The sequence below is a fragment of the Alosa pseudoharengus genome, unplaced genomic scaffold, assembly GCF_046254945.1.
Source record: "Alosa pseudoharengus isolate Yale_2024_CS ecotype anadromous, Long Island Sound unplaced genomic scaffold, YU_APseudo_1.1 YU_APseudo_1.1_scf_5, whole genome shotgun sequence".
Classification (NCBI taxonomy): Eukaryota; Metazoa; Chordata; class Actinopteri; order Clupeiformes; family Clupeidae; genus Alosa; species Alosa pseudoharengus.
This window is the reverse complement of record NW_027468837.1, coordinates 16,214,404-16,231,817: the sequence shown is the minus strand read 5'-3', so window position 1 is coordinate 16,231,817 and position 17,414 is coordinate 16,214,404. Positions and strand designations below refer to the sequence as shown.

The following is a 17,414-nucleotide window of genomic DNA, read 5'->3' as shown; positions in this document are numbered from 1 at the left end:
TCCCACTTCACAGACTCACTGGGTCCCCTCGCTCCTCTCTCTCTCTCTCTCTCTTTCTTTTTTCGCTCCATCCCTCCCTCTTTCTGCTTCTTTCCATCTCCTCCCTTCCCTTCACCTCTCTCCCTCTTAGCACACATTTAGAAAGCACATGTAAAACTCCACAAAACATACAATAATGGGCATTTTGCATGTTGCCAGGGCTCTGAACGCTGGCCATAGATGCTGTGTCTCTTGATATTTACAGACTCTCGTGTGCCTCCACCACTAGAATAAAAAAGGCATGCCTGTCAGTTACAATCCAGCATACTTGCTCTCATGTCGACTTGCCACCATGCCTAACTGGTGTCAGATCAAACCTGTTAACAGATGAACTAGGCCAGTGTAACACCACATCATTCCCGTCAAGGCTTGAGGATGTCTGCCACTGACAACTCTCTGGTGTGGGTGTTTGTCATTAATTGGGACATGAATCACGCTGATTGCATTTGGCAACAGCCTCAGCGGTCACATTACAAAGGACAAAGGGTGACAACAGACTCCCACAGGAGGTCATATCCATCATAGCAGAGGCAGGTAGGCTCTTGGAAAATAAGGGTTCTTAGAGGAATTATCCAAAGGGATAATTTTCCATAGAAAGTACCCTCTATGGACCAAAGGTGTTTTTCAGAAGTGAATAAGAATAAATGGATGATTATTTTAGGATAACATTAGAGCCAATACAGACTTCATCGTCACAGCGTCACAAACCTGTCCCTAATTTTTTACTTGCATAATTCACACACACACACATACAAATGGATTCAGTGAAATAATAAATGTACAAAGGCATAATATGAGGGTTGTGTTGTGTTTTTAGTACTACATACTACATTGGGTAAAATCGATTTGGATATTACTTTGGTTTTAGCGATTGATGCACAGCACAATAGTGACTTCACTCATGTGAATTCATCTTCACTAATGTGTATGCTTTTAGCAGACCTCTGAGAGATGCAAAAGAAAAGGATGAGGGAATTTTACTTCCCTCCAAGGACCAAGTTCAGAGACAATGTTGTCATCCTTTTCAGCTATTATCAACAAACACATGGCACATATTAAAACATGGATAGATGTTGAAGGAGCCAACTGATAAATGGAGAAAAGGCAAAAGTGATACAGAGCAGTGATACAGATGCAGTGATACACGCAGTGATACAGATGCCTTCTGGGAAAGAATAAGTGCACGTAACATACATTATTCACAGTCATAAAATTCACATGAATGTTCATTCGGCTACCTTTAAAATGTTAATATTAGCATGTTTAAGGTGGTTCAACAGTCTTTGGAGAGTCACATTGCTTTGCTGTGGTTATGACTGCGGCCTCGGGATCATAATGAATCCGAGGTTTAATGCTGATTCATGGACCACTTTTGCCTGAAGCTATAGTGAATTAGCAATAACTTTAGGCCCCAGGGGGAATTAACTAGTACAGGGTGAGTGACTGTACAATGACTGTAGGCAAATTTCTGATTCACAAATTATGAAATGAACTTTGAACAAGAATATTCTCCTGCCTATAACATATAGCCTAAGTTTTCACATGAGGTAGTCTAAAGCATGGCATGAGCACAGCAGATACCATGCTTTAGACTACCTCATTGGGTTGTTGACCATGTGAAAACTTAGGCTATATGTTATAGGCAGGAGAAAATTCTTGTTCAAAGTTCATTTCATAATTTGTGCATCAGAAATTTGCCTACAGTACTTCTCCCTTAAAACTGCACTGTCCCAATAGCAGTCTAAAAAGGCGGAATCAGACAGTTTAAATGCCACAAATCTAAAAAACCAATATTGTCAGTCAGTGAGTGTTGTTGGAAGGTAATAAACTCTGTAAGGACTGGAGGCCTTCTTCAGTGAGGTACACAGGTGTATTACAGCCATTTCGTTGTTTTTCATGATCATAGGCTGGGATTTCTATCAATCTTTAGATTGAAGTCTAACAAGAGAATCTAACTGTTGTAATATAATTGCACTTTATGAAAGTAATGCAGCTTCGGCCAGCTTCATGCAAACAACAAAAAAACATTGTTGGAAGTGAACTGAAAATATCACACGTATGGGCTCCCACCGGACATTGATTTGATGCAGCGAGAAGCCTGACAAATTGAGTTGCTGTTTCTATGCGGGGAAACAAAGGCAACGCTGATGTCCTTGACACGCGGAAAGTCACAGGTGCGCCCCCGAAAACCTGTCAGCCTGGTGTGACGGAGAGGGAGCCCCGCAGCCGAGAATTAATCAACAGCTCGTTCCGCTGCCAGCGTCCTCCAACTCCCCCCCTCCCCAGACCTCCACGTGCCGTGCTGGTTAAGGGCTCTGCGGGAACGAATCATTAACAGATTGGTTACTCGTTAATTAAGACCTCTTCTCGGTGCTCTCTCGCTGGGAGAAGAGGAAGAGGAGGGCTGAATAAAAATGGAGTGGATACACCTCTGGTAGGGTAGGCCTACAAAGCGCCTGCCGTTCTGTTGTGCATCTGAGTCCAGTAGCCTATTGTAAATAATAACTGTTTGTTTGGAAGTTCAGATCTTTCTTATATGTCTTTATGAAACATGTGCTCACCTCTAGCTTCATTTTCACAAACAAGCCAATTAGGTGCTTCATTTCCGATGACCACAAATGGTGTGGTGGCCAGTCCGCATCTGAGACAGCCTACTAAAATGTGACACCTAATTGGCTTATTGTAGATGGTGCCAGAAATGAAATAGTGAAAGACATTTTGGAAAATATGGTTGTGGTGTGTTTCAAACTATTTTGGCTGAAGTTGCTCAAACACAGTCTAAAATTTGCCCCATAGCATAGCTTTGTAACTGCCTGGCTGGCTGCACTAGCTAAGCAGGATAACTCGAGTTATGTAACCTCAATTGTTTTCCAACCAACAGTACTCAGTGACCTCAAACAACAGGGCCATATGTTGAAAACAGCCGGAGTTTTCCTCTAACCATACAAATAAAAAGTTACTAAAACACATTTAATTCTCAAGTCTTCATGAAACAGCCCTCCTCTCTGGTTGACTTTGCATGGCTGAGGCTTGAGAAGCATGAGGTATTCATTCAACCATACACCCAAGTACAATAAGGCCATTGTCCTGAGGTTTCCCCTCAGCCATGTATACCACAGTAAGGCCACAGTCTGAGACGTCTAGAGAAAATCGCATCACCCTGTTTGTACATTGGGAAACTGTGCCTCAACTGTCTAGTCTTTTCAGAGAACTGAGTGCTCAGAGAAATCAAAGTAACCAATACAGCATTAATACCATGTCATCAGTCTGTTTATTCAGAGTGACTGGCCGACGCTTGTGGATGGAGCATGATAGATAAAAAGCAATCAAGCCTTTTCAGTTTGAGAGTTGCAGACTCTAGGTGCTTTTACATCACTCAATGCAAGCAGTAAAAAGGCAAGTTAGGATTGAAATGACATTAACAAAAAACAACCCTACATCCATAATAAACCTTCAAGTGCTTCATTCACTCATTCAACCTTTGCACAAAGTCTGCTATCCGGTTGTCAAGTGGTTATGGGATCTACCCAATCCAAGGTAGCACAACAAATATGAAATAACTAATCACTTCAGGAATGACTAAAGAAAAAAGAAAAAAAAAAACTAAATCAGAAACTAAAAATCAGCTTAGGCATAATACATAAGGCTTGGTGTGTGTTGGTATTTGCCGCTTTCTCACAGGTTTACACAAACAATCAGCAATACAAGGCATTGAGGTGACAGCTCAATCATGGGTGGTGGTACTGACATTTGGCTATATCACAGGTCTTAGGGAAGATGTTGCATCATGCTGTTCATGTTCTGACTTGTACCTGATTCATCACTGTTGATGAAGAGGAGTGCAAGCGTTCTTCATAGAGTGACGACAGCTCGCATCACAATGCTGACATGAAAGGCAGTGTGAAAAACCAACACAGACTTGCTTTCTCTGAAGCCCAAATAAAGCTTGTTCGTCTTCACCTTTACAAAACAACAAACAAATATGACCTTTCTCGGAAATGATGCTGCAACCTATCTTAAAGCGGAAGAAGGGAAAACACACAGGGGAGTGGGTACTTGGTCTAAAGTCTAAAGCAATATATATGCTGGTGAAGAAAGAACAAATATTTGTCTGCTCACCTTCTTATATGGTTCCTATGGTAACATGTTACATGGCACGTAACAGACATAACAGCAGGGAGATCTAAACTTAACAGTGGACTGTATCTGAGGTAGACCCATGCATCACTACACCCAAATGCTAATTAAGCTTAAGTAGGCCTACGAAATAAAACAAGTGATAGTGGCAGCAACACAGAAGTAACAGTCCATTAAAAGAAATTGAGAATAGACGTGTCACACTGCTGGTAACCTGCATTACTGTAGCTGCTGGTATGATTTCAATGGACATAGTGCCTGGTCACACACACTGTGCCCTTCTTCACTGGCACAAATGCAATACAGTATTCAGGTACCCTTGTAAACTCAGGTCCTAATATAAAACATATTTTTCTCTTTCTTTCACCAGACTCTTTCTTACATGCTTAATCCAATGTTTTGACAAAAATGAAGTTGAAAATGTAGCTGAATATTTCTAGAGTACTGATACAGATGTGCTGGCTACAAGGTCCAGGCATATTATATTGACCAATGTAAACAAACTCATCAAATAATATACATTTTGTTCAATCTGAACTTTGAAAAGCCTTTTGCCGTTTCAGAACATTAGATTGCAAAGAACTGTCCAGAGAGCTGAAAATACCAAACAGACGAACACATCTAATGATAGACATTAGGAGGCAGGAAATGTCTTTCATGATGACACACCCCACCATGGATATTATAAATTAATGGCCACTATAAAAGTAAATGTATCTTGCTGAACTGAAAAGCACTTTGAATGTGACCAGACTTGTTTTTTTAGAAACCAATTTCATTAATGTGACTTTTTATGTTATCGGCTCTAACATATAAAGCCCACCACAGCAAATTACACATTTAACCATGTACCACAGACATTCTTACCACATGCTCCTTTATATTTCAAGAGGGACATATAGAAAAGAGCTAGAGTAATGACACTAAGCCTTAAAACTGTGTAGCTATGGTGCTAGAGGTATACACTTTTCTGTGTGGACATACAAATGCTTATCTGACCATTCATGAGCAAGATCGGAAATACAAAAATACAGTGTTTGACCTACATGCTGACATTGAATCACATTTTCTCTGCATAATACCACACAGAGTTTGAAGGCACTAAAGCTATTTGCCCATATTATCATTGTAACAAAACACTTTCCTTTAAGTGCTGATAGTAACGCGTGTACCACATATCACATATTATGAACAATTCACAAGTTGCTCATCAGAGTAAAAAAAAAACAGCATCATGGTTCTGGGTTTGGCTCGTTGGCCTTGTCAGGGTGTCAGTAGGACCGTGCTGGCTTGCTGCCCTCAGCCTGGTTGAAGGGGTTTGCTGGAGCACTGGACGACTGGTCTTGCTGGTCGATGGACTGGTAGGCGTCTCGGTTGCGCGTGACTGTGGGGAAACCTGAGTGATTGGAAACAAGGATTGTGAGAGGGAAGCATTTCCAGAAATGACCTCATCATTATCACTACAAATCAAGATGCACATTCATTGACACCTGGAAAAACCACAGCCAAGGGGGAAGTGGGAACACTTACACTATTCATTTCTAAACCAATACAAACACCTCCTCAATGTAGAACTAGAAGTGCAGAAATAAACACCTTGTTAGTGTTAGTAGTAGGTGTGAAACTACTGCTGACAGGCTAGTAGCTAGCTCTGGGAAGCATACCACAGAAGCATACCACATACCACCTTTATGGAATATAACAATAACACAGGCAGAATTATATGCCCCCCCCCTTCTTTCTGTATCTGTCTCGCTCTCTCCTTCTCTCCCTCTGTCTGCCTCCTCATTGCACATTATCATAACCAGCGCACACAAAAAAAGACCTTCAGAATCAATATCCCCCCCCTCCCCGACACACACACACGCGCGAACACACACGCATGCACGCACGCAAACACTGGAGACAACTGTGTCTTGGAACAATGGTGTGACAATTAGCAATAACTTTCAGTCTCATCAAGTTAGGAAAAATGTACTACTATAAATAGTTTATTCGGTTTACTCCCACCTGTACCCTTTACTGTTATTATTTCCATAGTACACCCCAGGCACATTTTTTATTTTTTATAACCTTTTGACATTAAATGTTGTGAAATCCTAAAGGATACTAGAAGCTATTTTTACTTGCAGTTGTATTGGGGTTATTTATGTTAAAATCTGTGGTGCAATCCCATCTCAAATCGATCAGTGTACATTTTGTATACAAGATGAGCCACCTAGTAAGACTTCCATGGCAGTAAACTGCAGTCCACAGCTCTCAAATCAGCAACTCGGCAACAAAGTTAGAGGCCATGGATAATTAATTTACCTGCTCAGAGGACTCCCAACTCCGAACCATGGTACTGTTAGGGTCCCGCAATAGCGGAGCAGAAACTTCCTCACCCATTCAATCTGCCAATTACTTATAATCTTCTTCCCCTGACTTCACCATGTGTCAGTCCCCCTGGGCCACAATGGGAGATGTGCCACCAAATAGGATTTACACACCTCTTCCTTCTGCAATATACAGTTATAATCTTATTTAGACAGCCTGGAGAGGTGTCGCTAAGACCAAGCTTATTGGACACATATCCTTTCAGGAAGAATGTCGGAATACAAATTATTCACCTAGGCTCTACCGCAGGTGGTGATTCTCTTTGTCTCTGAAAGGACGTGAGCTGAATGGATTACACAATTTCTTTTACTGACCTTCAACTATATGATGTTCAATTATTCAAGGAAGTGTCATTTTTTTTTTTATTTAAGTTAGAAACAGAAAATGCAATCATGATGACAGAGGCAAACTGGAGTGCTAATTGCATAATTTTCTTGGTCACAATTTATTTAAAAATATTATTTATAAAACCTACTTAAGAATAAATTACTACTGGGTAAACACAGAAGAAAATGGTCACACTCTTTTGAGAATAGGTAATTACAGAAACTTCCCCAATTATATAAATGAACTAATGCACTGTTTGAAACAAACACATAAGCCACCTTGCATAGTATCTGCTTCTTTCCTCAGAAAATAAGAATATTTCTTATTTGCATGTGTTGCCTGCAAAAATGCATGTCCAGAGTCTATGCTAAATGCAACATTTTTCAAATAAGACATTATAATTAAATAAATAAATACATCATTTAACAATAAGACATTACACTGTTTTGGAGTGGCGAAATGAAATACTACAGTAATCACGTGTGTGACTATTGGAGATGACTATGCAAACATGCCGGTCCCACAAGCTACTCCCATCTCCTTTTAACCTATATACAGCGGGGAAAATAAGTATTGAACACATCAACATTTTTTTCAGTAAGTATACTTCCAATGAGGCTATTTGCATGAAATTTTCACCAGACATTAGTATTAACTCCACCTATATAAAACAATCCAAACATTAAAGTCCATAGGTAGAGTTATGTGCAATAAAGTGGAATGACACAGGAAAAAAGTATTGAACACGCCTGCTGAAATCGTAATGATAGCTTCAAGGCATTTCCTGTATGATGAAACTAATCAGTCACAGTATTCTGGTGTAAGTTTGGCCCATTCTTTTAAACAGATAGTCCTTTAATATTGAAGATTTCAGGGGTCCCTGTTGTGAATCCTGATCTTTAGCGAACTTCCAAAACTGCCTCCTCATTGCACATTGTCTTCAATTGAATTGAAGTCAGGGCCTTGACTTTCTTTCTCTGAAACCAGTTGAGAGTTTCCTTTTCTGAATGCTTTGGATCATTGTCCTGCTGGAAAGTCTAGCCATGTCTCCTCCTCATCATCCTGGTGGATGTAAAGATTCTCCCAGAACAAAATGACTCCATTCATCATTCCTTCAATTGTATGAAGTCTGCTAGTACCATGAGATGAAAAACAGCCCACACCATGATACCACCACCTCCAAACCTCACTGTTGGTAGGGTATTTTTAGGGTGATGCACAGTGCCATTTCTCCTCCAAATATGGTGTGTAGTATGACATCCGAAAAGTTAAATTTTAACCAGAATACATTCTCTCAGTATTTCATAGGATTGTTCAAATGTCGTGTAGCAAACTTTCAACGAGCTTTGACATGTTTTTCTTCAGCAATAGAGTCATGCGGGATGAGCGTGCATAGAGGCCATGGCGGTGGAGTGCATTACCTATGATTTTCTCTGTAACAATTGTACCTGCTGCCTCCAAATCTTTCTGGAGCTTTCTCAGAGTGGTCCTTGGCTCTTGGGCTACTCTTCTGACTATCCTTCTGACTTCCTGGTCAGAAATCTTGCAAGGAGATCCTGTGCATGGCCAGTTGATGATGTAGTGATGTTCCTTCCACTTGCAAATAATGGCTCCAATACTGCTTGCTGGATGATTCTTAAGTTTTGAAGTGCATCTGTAACCAGTTCCATTAATATGTTTTGCAACAATAAGGTTGCAAAGATCTTGGGAGGGCTCTTTGCTTTTACCCATCATGAAATGTTTCTTGTGTGACACCTTGCTAACAAAAAACCTTTTTATAGCCCACCAATATGTAACCCAGCTTATATCAATTTGTACAGATAGGATAATTTCTCTAACTACTTATAGATTCCAGTTTGTTCCTTGCCATTCTTTGCGTTTGTGTAATGCTTTTTCTTTGTGTGTTCAATACTTTTTCCCTGTGCCATTCCACTTTTTTACTCATAACACTACTTTTAGACATTAATGTTTGGATTTTTATATATGTGTGGATTACCTAAGTTAATACTAATGTCCGGTGAAAATTTCCCTGGAAGAATACTTACGTATTGACGTGACGTGTTCAATACTTATTTTCCCCGCTGTAAGTCTTTATAACTTTATAAACCCTTAAAGGGCCTTTAGTTTAGCTGTTAAGGACTTGTTGGAATGCAATGGCAACTGGATGAACAAATTTGATTTTACATCATCTAAATGATACGACAATGCCAAAATGTATACAGATGTTTGATCATATGGCTACTTTATCTGATTATGTTACTCAAACGGCTAAAAAAGAAGAAACGCACAACTAGAATGTAACACACAAAACAACACCAGCTACCGCCTACGTGTGACAAATCACAGACCAGAATCACTTGAAAATTGGAACATGTATATAGACATGTTGAGATTTGGACTGAAGCAGGGCTATAGACATAGTCACATACAACACAGGGGCACAGAGAATACATTTTCAGACAGCCAAAGGAGGACAAAAGGATACCCACAGCCATAACTGCTCCCTTCTGTCATTGCATTTCCACAGAGTGGAAGCAAGAGGGGGAGACAGAGAGAAAGAGAGGGGGGCAGAGCAGAAGAGAAAAATAAGAAAAAGGGGGGTTGGGAGAGGGGGGGGGGGGGAGTGGAAAGAGAGAGCAAATGGCATCTAATAGCGACGAAAATTACTGTCTGCACTGTCCGTGGTGCAGTGACTGTCCACGGAGGTCTCCAGATCTGAGGACCAAGGGACATGGATGAGGAGGACGGGAACAGAGGAGACAGCAGTGTGAAGACAAGCACGGGGCAGAAACAGAAACAACAGTCATATAAGTACAGAACAGCGAGGATGGGAAGGCACAATGACAAACAGACAGTGAGGATGGGAGCACATGATAAGAAGTAAAGGGTAATATCCCAAACACACAAAAATGGCCAAATATCTGCACTCACTCACTCACTCACTCAAACACGCTCACACTCTCACATGCACAGACACACACAGCTATCTTAGTTTGAAGAACATGTACAGTTGCCCCCAGAATTATTGGCACCTCTGTTAAAGTTGACTAAAAAGAGGAATATAAAATCATCATGCTCATTGAGCTCAATGCAAATCAAACCAGCTAATAGACTGGAATAACTGAAATAAAACCATGCCAATCTCTAGGTATGGTGAAGGGTATGGGATGATGTGGGGTTATTTTAATTCCAAAGGCCAAGGGAACTTTATCAGCATGCATAATATCTTGGATCACCGGTCTAGTAATTTGAAAGTGATTGCAGTACCAGTTTTGACAACAATCTTACATATGGTTCATTTAAGGAAGAACATTTCTTTATTTATGATACATTATTCATTCACAAAGAAAACTGGTGTCCTTAAAGGTTGAATATTTCCATTTTTACTTAAGGCATTAAGATCAATTTCCAAAAGATGATTTTATATTCCTCTTTTTGGTCAACTTTAGTAGAGGTGCCAATAATTCTGGGGGCAACTGTACCTGTTACTTGCAAATGCGTGTGCAAGTAACTTCCTCGTGTATGTCTACATTTAGCCTACAGCAGGACTTGCCTTATTGATTGGATCATTTCTGACTGTCCACAAGAATAAATAGTGACTTAGGGCTACACACACATTGGAGACCATAATGACAAGGACATTTGGGGATTTGTAACAGTGACCCATTTTACACTTAGCCTCTAAATCATCCCAGCATGATGATTAAATACACAACAGGTTGATGCATGGCTGCCATCTGTGAGCTCTTGCAGAAGCAATCAAATAAAAAAACATATCCACAAGTGCAAACACACATGCACGCGCGCTAACTTGCAATAGAAGTTTGAGAAAAACAGGAGGGTGTCTTGAGTAATGCCTGACAGAAATACCCACAGTTGCTACATTTTGTGATTTTGTAACAGCTAGTCTTTTACAGTCAGACGCTTGCCGTTGATTCACTCAGACTGTGAGATACTCGTCATGAATGTGAGATCCCAAAGATTCACCATGCCATAATCCCACACCGTACCATCACAGTGCATAATTTACCATCTTTTATCAACACAGCATCCATTGAGCCTGCTTTATGGCAGCCGATGCTTCGGCTAAAGCTAAAGGGAATGGCTACAGAGGTGAGAAGTTCACCACAGAAATAGTCTTCAAATTCATCATGACGCGCTCCATGTTTCATCAATTCTAACACTGGCAGGTACTCCATTACGTGCTCACTGCCGCCCAGGCGGGGCCTGAAGGGTTTAGGCCTTTTTTCCCTTTTTCTATTTCTACACCTTCAGTTTCCATCACTCACAGTCTTCTCTCTCTCTTTCTCAAGTACCTTGTTTTTTGACTCACAGTGCTCACAAAAACATAAGGATTGTCGACTCTGTGGGAAGTCTCAGTCTCCAACACCGATGTGTGTAATACAAAAAATATATTTATATGATCACTTATAATTGGTCATTAGCCTGTTCTCAATATTTACCCGTAGATTTGTTTGGCTTGCGCTGTGTCCTGAATTGTCAGACAAATACAGCTATGTGAGCTGATATCAACAGAAATCAAGAGTCTTTCTGCAGCTACATGGTTCATTGGCCACTTAGGTCAATTTAAGACATTTCTTTCATTTCCTTTGTTTTTTTTTTTTTGCAAACTCACATAACAGTATAATAAGACACAACATGCAGGCCTCATACAAAGCTAATGGATTCTATAATTATAGCTCCATCACACCCATACACACTGGCACTCAAGTTTGTTTAGAGTGCATTGGCATTGGAGGCACATCAATTAACTTACCCGCTGAGTGCAGCTCTTATGTGGTCCGTGCTTTACATTAGAGAAGCCGGGTATATCAGGCGCATTCGTCTTGTGACCGACCGTTCCGCTAACTTAATTAGCCTGAGCCTCTAGTTCTCTCTGCCCCCACTCTCCTCTCTGGTGAGCTTCAAACACAGCACTTTTATCAGTATTACATAGAGGAAAAGCAAGCCATTGGTTTACACAGGAAAATATTTTATAAAATATTTTCCCTGTTAATCCTAGAGGCATAGAAAGGTGAGATGTTTACAAAGAAATCCTAGGGCACATGCATCACACACTTGTGTAGAAACCAAATCTGTGGACCACCAAACCTATGAATCCCTCTGTATCCAATCAGCCAAGCCCCTCTTTAAGTGTAGTTTACTTACCGAAGTTGACGTTGTAGTCGCCTCCCCTCTCCCGGTACATTTGGTAGACAAAGAAGCAGGAGACAGGCTTGAGGAGCAGGCTGAGGATGGACATGCCCACGCTGAAGCGAAACGTGTCCCTGTTCCTCTCCGTCAGGCCCTCGAACGCCGGGTAATAGATTCCAAAGTGGATAATGTCTGTCAGAATGGTCAAAACCATCCCCAGAAGGAACTGTTGGGAAAATGGGTGGGTGGAGTGGTGGAACAAATGCAGAATCAAATAAGTTTGGTGATTCACAATTCAGATGAACATAACAACCTTTAAGATGCTAAGTGAAAATAATTAAATTTGCTTTCTATTTGTGAGTACAGAGACACATTATTATGGTCAGATATTATTCGGGGTGCAGAGCTGCCTTCTCAGTTCTGCGCTGAACAAATATTTCTGGGTCAAACAGTGTGTTATATCTGTTATAATCTAGTTTTCAAGAGTTTTCTCTCTGGGTTTTCAGAGAGAGTGTGGGTGAATGAGGAAGCATACTTGGGGGACCCACCATTAGCACAGCATCAATGGAGTCTCTGTGAGCAACCGCCCATACACCAATAGCCAGCATGGTAAAGTTTCCCCAAGCATAGGATGGTGGAAGCCAGGCCATGCAGCCCCTGTTGACCAATATAGACTGATTAAACATAAGACATACATCACTGCTATGACTGAGGAGATGGAAATTAACATCAGAGAGTTTTTTCCCCCCACACATATTCCATATGATTCATTACAACAAAGTTGGCTACAGTTTGTAAAAGGAGTTGCAGGTTCATGATTGGTGCTTCAGGAAGCAGCCATCCATCTGACCAGTAGACCTGCATAGCTGGTGCTAGCCTGGCAAGGCCTACTAGAGAAATTCCTCAGGCGAGTGGAAAAAAGCTCCGTGGAGCCTTGAGATGCACTTACCAGACTGTCAGCAACCAGTGAACCAGTACGATGGCCTGTAGGGATAAACAGTGCAGTGTCACCGCAAGCAAGTATAGTCGTCGCGCTTACTAAGTAATCCCCTAAAGTTTCACGCCTAAATGTGGAACGTGAGTCGCACATTTCAATGGATTGCGTAGTCTTCACATATACTTTTAAGTAACAGGCCTAATTCCACACATAACGGGCAATTGAGACTCACTTTCTGCCCAACACATTTTTACAGTAACATTTTTAGCTCACTCGCAGCTGGAAACAATGTTACACAACGTAAACAAATTAGGCAACTTGTAGCAGGTTAAATTAACACTAATGTGATTCTGAAAAAGGCTACCATTTGGGCCCTGATAGTAACTTACACCCAAGGCATCTGTCAATCATAAGTTCAGCGCTATCGACAACTTCTGAGAAAGTAGCCTTCTGATTATGGAACGCAGGTACAGACAATTCAGCATTTTCTCTCTGACAACTGAAATCCTTAAAAATTACCTTGAGATTAATGGCTGGGATTTCCATAATTAATGACCAATGCAGACTCTGGTCAAACTCCTGCGTTTTCAAGTTTTACCCACAATATCAACTTCTGTAGCATACTGACTAACTCTCCTCCGCTGAAGTTTACCAACCCCTCCCTTCGGTGAGTCGGCAAACACAAACCATGTGACAAGAGCCTGACTGCTTCCACGTGACTCAAAGCTGCTCCGTTAAGTTCCGCTGTGTTCACATTCAAGTCCACCTTCCTTAGCTGAACTGAGATAACTATGTGTAGTGTTTCATGTTGTGTTTTAGAATAACATGATATTGCTTTCCAATGTCCTTTTGTGACTGTGTTGTCAGAGTGTGTTTTGCCCATAATGTGAGATTGCAGCTCCCTCCCCATAATCCCACCAATATCTTTCTTGTCTTTCCATAAATCTTAGGGACCGTTCGTTATTTATAAACGGGGTCACCGGAGGAAAATAGGGGAGGGTCATGTCTTTTTATTCTTTGTTGAGGGGAGGGTCACCTAACTTTTTTTTGTCTAGGAGGGAGGGTCACCCATCTTTTGTATTAATGAAAACAGCAAAAAATCAAAGTGGCTTGTTTGTTGATTTCTGTCGCCATATAACGTTCTCTTTCGTCCCATAGCTCTGTCAACATTGAACAATGAAAATGAGGGAGATTTCCCGGCTTTCTCACGCAAAATACGGAAAATGTCAACATTCGTCCCCATTAACGTTGGAAGGGTTGGAGCAACAAAGTAGCCTACTTTATTCACGCCTAACAGCCTATATCCATTTGGTCAACTTTATCCAGCCCTAAAAAAGCTAAATTTAACTTTGGTTTAGGCTACTTGTAGTTTACCATGTAGCCTAACTTTAAACAGTGTGCATGCTTAACACAAAGCATACTTGTGCTTCATTCATCCACACATCCAGCTCCTAACGTTTTGACAAGCATTTCTACCAATTGACCTTGTTCCTGCCCATCTCTAGCTTTGCTGTCTCCATCCTTTCTGTTTTTGTTGTTTGCAAAAAAATATATAGTATTTATTGGTAACCAGCAACAAGTGCAATTTGTTAATCGCTGTCATTCTCTCTCCTGCCAACAAAAATGTGTTAGGCCTACGTTCCAAGTAGGCTAGCAGTGCGTAATTCTGCTTCATAAAGTTGAACAAATACATTTGGTCATATAAATAGCCAGTTTATGGTCTACAGTGTAGTTGGTAAGTTATGGTAGGCCAACTTGGAGTGAATATACAGGGGGAATTCTTTGTCTAGCTGAGTAGCCTGGCAGGTGCGCATAGGCATAGCCTACGGCCGAACACCGCAAGCGCTAATGAATCTTGCTCTCACGACAACCACGTCGTTAACTTAAATAGGCCTAGGTTAACATCACTCTGAGTTCGCATTCAAGCAAGCAAAACGATGATTTGAATACATCTGTTTCACTGGAAGGGCAAGGGGTAACAACAAGACAACACAGAGCCCCCCCAGCTCCGTTTAGTGAAAATTAAAAAAAAAAAAAAAAAATGCTGCCGTTTTCGACGGCACTTTGTCAGCACTTTGCAAAGCAGGGACTGAACCAATTAGGCTACTGCACTCTATCTACGACCATAGACCTCTGAAGTTCGCCTACAAAAAAGCTGCCATCTTTGACATCCGGTATCTGGCGATTTTTCCTATGGGAAAATAACATGGGGATTTTGAATAATCGCACCTGTTAAAGTCTCGTGGGGATGAAAAAGTCTGAAATGCAGACGTTTTCCTGAACACACTTTTGTCCTCTGCCTTCGAGTGGATACTGTGATCTCCGGTAAGTGAAGGCGGCACACTTAGATGTTTGCTACTCCAGAGCTAACTTGCAATGCAATTTGCCATAGGTAGTTAGCTTCAATTAACAACCGGATCTCCTTATATAGGCAAAGATGGCCGTTTTGGATCTTTTTTGTAGGCGAACTTCAGAGGTCTATTGCCCCAGTCAGGAAGTGAAGCCCACTGTTGTGATCAAATCGATAGGCTAGGCCTAGTGCAGCAGCAGCACTTGACAGTAGACTACTACTTAACCTCAGTAACAACAGGTGAGTTGATGATGAGTTGGAAAATTAATGCTAATAAGATGTTAGAATGTGTCACGAATCATAGCCAAGTGATCTGCGTTGGGCTGTCCTTAGGTAGGCTCTGACATTGATGTGTGGGGCTAATGAGAAATAATCAGATGCCCGCGCTAACGATGTTACAAAAATATTTCAATAAAATGTGGGTGAAATGCTATCATATTAGGCACATATCTCCGGATGGCTCCAAGAAAAGTAGACTAATAGAGCCTAGGCTACTTTATAAAAAACATAAATTGCTGACTGCTTGTGGTTCTTGCCATAGCTGGTCAGGCAGAGGCAGGCTGCTTTGCCTGAGTTCTTTGTTACATTGCTCCAGAACTGTTCATCACAGCGAGATGAAACCTTATTTGCGTGACAGAGCAGAAGTGGGACTTTCCAACGAGACTAAACACTTGCCTGTGCGATCAAGTATGAAAATTTTAAAAAATCATGAAAATAAATCAAATTGATTCATATTTACAGTTCACCAGCGCACCCATTACTCTTGTTTGAATTACTCGCGAACCCGTGATCGCATAGATATGGCACGCATATCAGAAGAAAGAGGAGACAACGGGCTATCTATTGGTACCAAGGATATCGATGCTTCTGGGCTATAAAAACAGACAACGTGACTGCAAAATAACATCATGTACAAAAACCAACGCTGCAATGACTATAATAAATGCTTATAACTAAAGAAAAAGCCCTTAAAACAGTCTAGGGTTCTAAGGGGTTCTTAATTCAGAGCCATGTTACTTACAGTACAGCCAAGTACTTGGAGTGGATATCAGAAAGAAATATCTGCATACAATATTTGTAGTATTTATAATTGTTCTTTAATTTGAATAAGACTGATTAAGGTGCATTATCAAATTGTACTTTTTTATAGCATTGGCCTATTTATGGAAAATGTGTTGAAGTGGACAACAAACTGACCTGTGTATCAGTGTTGGCTTTACACAATTTATTGCCATTATTAAAATAGGCTATCCTAATCTTTAAAACTTTTTGAGTAGTGTTGGATTCTCTGGTTGTTGCGTTGTGTTTTAGTTCTAATGTCTGTGTGGAAGATGGTCAATAAAGCTTGACGGTGGAATCAGGATCGGCGATTAGATGATTTATTGTAGATGGTACAATAATGAATAACAGAACACAGGGTAAGTCTCAAACAGTAAAACTGTGCAGAGTCTAACAATTGTGGTTGTTATTAGAAGCGGCTGCTGAGCCTTCCGACAGAAGATGCTCCTCGGGTCGCTTCCTCTATCCGTCTCCGTGTCAAAACCTAAGACAAAGCCTGTTATACTAAAACATACAAACGTCAATCATGCCAACGTGGCAGGTGCCAACCAGTGTACACAACCCGGCCCTGGCCAGATGGAGATACTAGCCCGAATAGGCAGACATGCTGTCTCCCTCGGCCCATGTTATCACTGATGTTCCTCGGATGTTCCTAAACATAGGCCTGTATGACCTTCCTGCTGGTACACAGGCCTAAGGCACAGTTATGTACAATAATATGGACCTCTCCCTGTTGTATACTACACACAGAAGTAACATATGAACACATCAGAATACAGTAAGAATACCCCAGAATTCTACAGTAGTTAGTAGTTTTGATTCCCAAGTGCCACCCCAATAAAAAGTCTGGACCCAGCTGGCCCCCCCTATAAAATAATCCTGGCTACGCCCCTGTTTGGATAATGTTCAGCTTCGGCAGCTTTACAATGACTGAGGAAGCCTAGAGACGAGTCCATAGCAACAAGTTCATGTGTTGAATTTGTTATTACCCAGTGTGCTTTGTTGAATGGTCTCAATGCTTTATTGTTTTATTTC

General features: G+C 41.0%; 1 protein-coding gene across 1 annotated transcript; it reads right to left on the bottom strand.

Moving 5' to 3' along the window:
* Nucleotides 1-3,291: 3,291 nt before the first annotated feature.
* On the bottom strand, nt 3,292-13,632 carry agtrap (angiotensin II receptor-associated protein). The gene is made up of 5 exons (XM_076268049.1): nt 13,490-13,632; nt 12,983-13,017; nt 12,582-12,690; nt 12,049-12,259; nt 3,292-5,572 (listed from the first exon to the last, which is right to left on the bottom strand). Exons 1-5 carry the CDS (start codon nt 13,514-13,516, stop codon nt 5,448-5,450), a joined length of 507 nt encoding a protein of 168 aa, XP_076124164.1. The 5' UTR covers nt 13,517-13,632; the 3' UTR covers nt 3,292-5,447.
* Nucleotides 13,633-17,414: the final 3,782 nt, after the last annotated feature.

Coding starts and splice junctions, on each gene's coding strand:
- agtrap (XM_076268049.1), bottom strand. CDS start 13,516: ATGGAAATCCCAGCCATTAATCTCAAG. Junction 13,018..13,489: donor TCCCAGCCATTAATCTCAAG/GTAATTTTTAAG, acceptor TTATCCCTACAG/GCCATCGTACTGGTTCACTG. Junction 12,260..12,581: donor CCATTGATGCTGTGCTAATG/GTGGGTCCCCCA, acceptor TTTTCCCAACAG/TTCCTTCTGGGGATGGTTTT.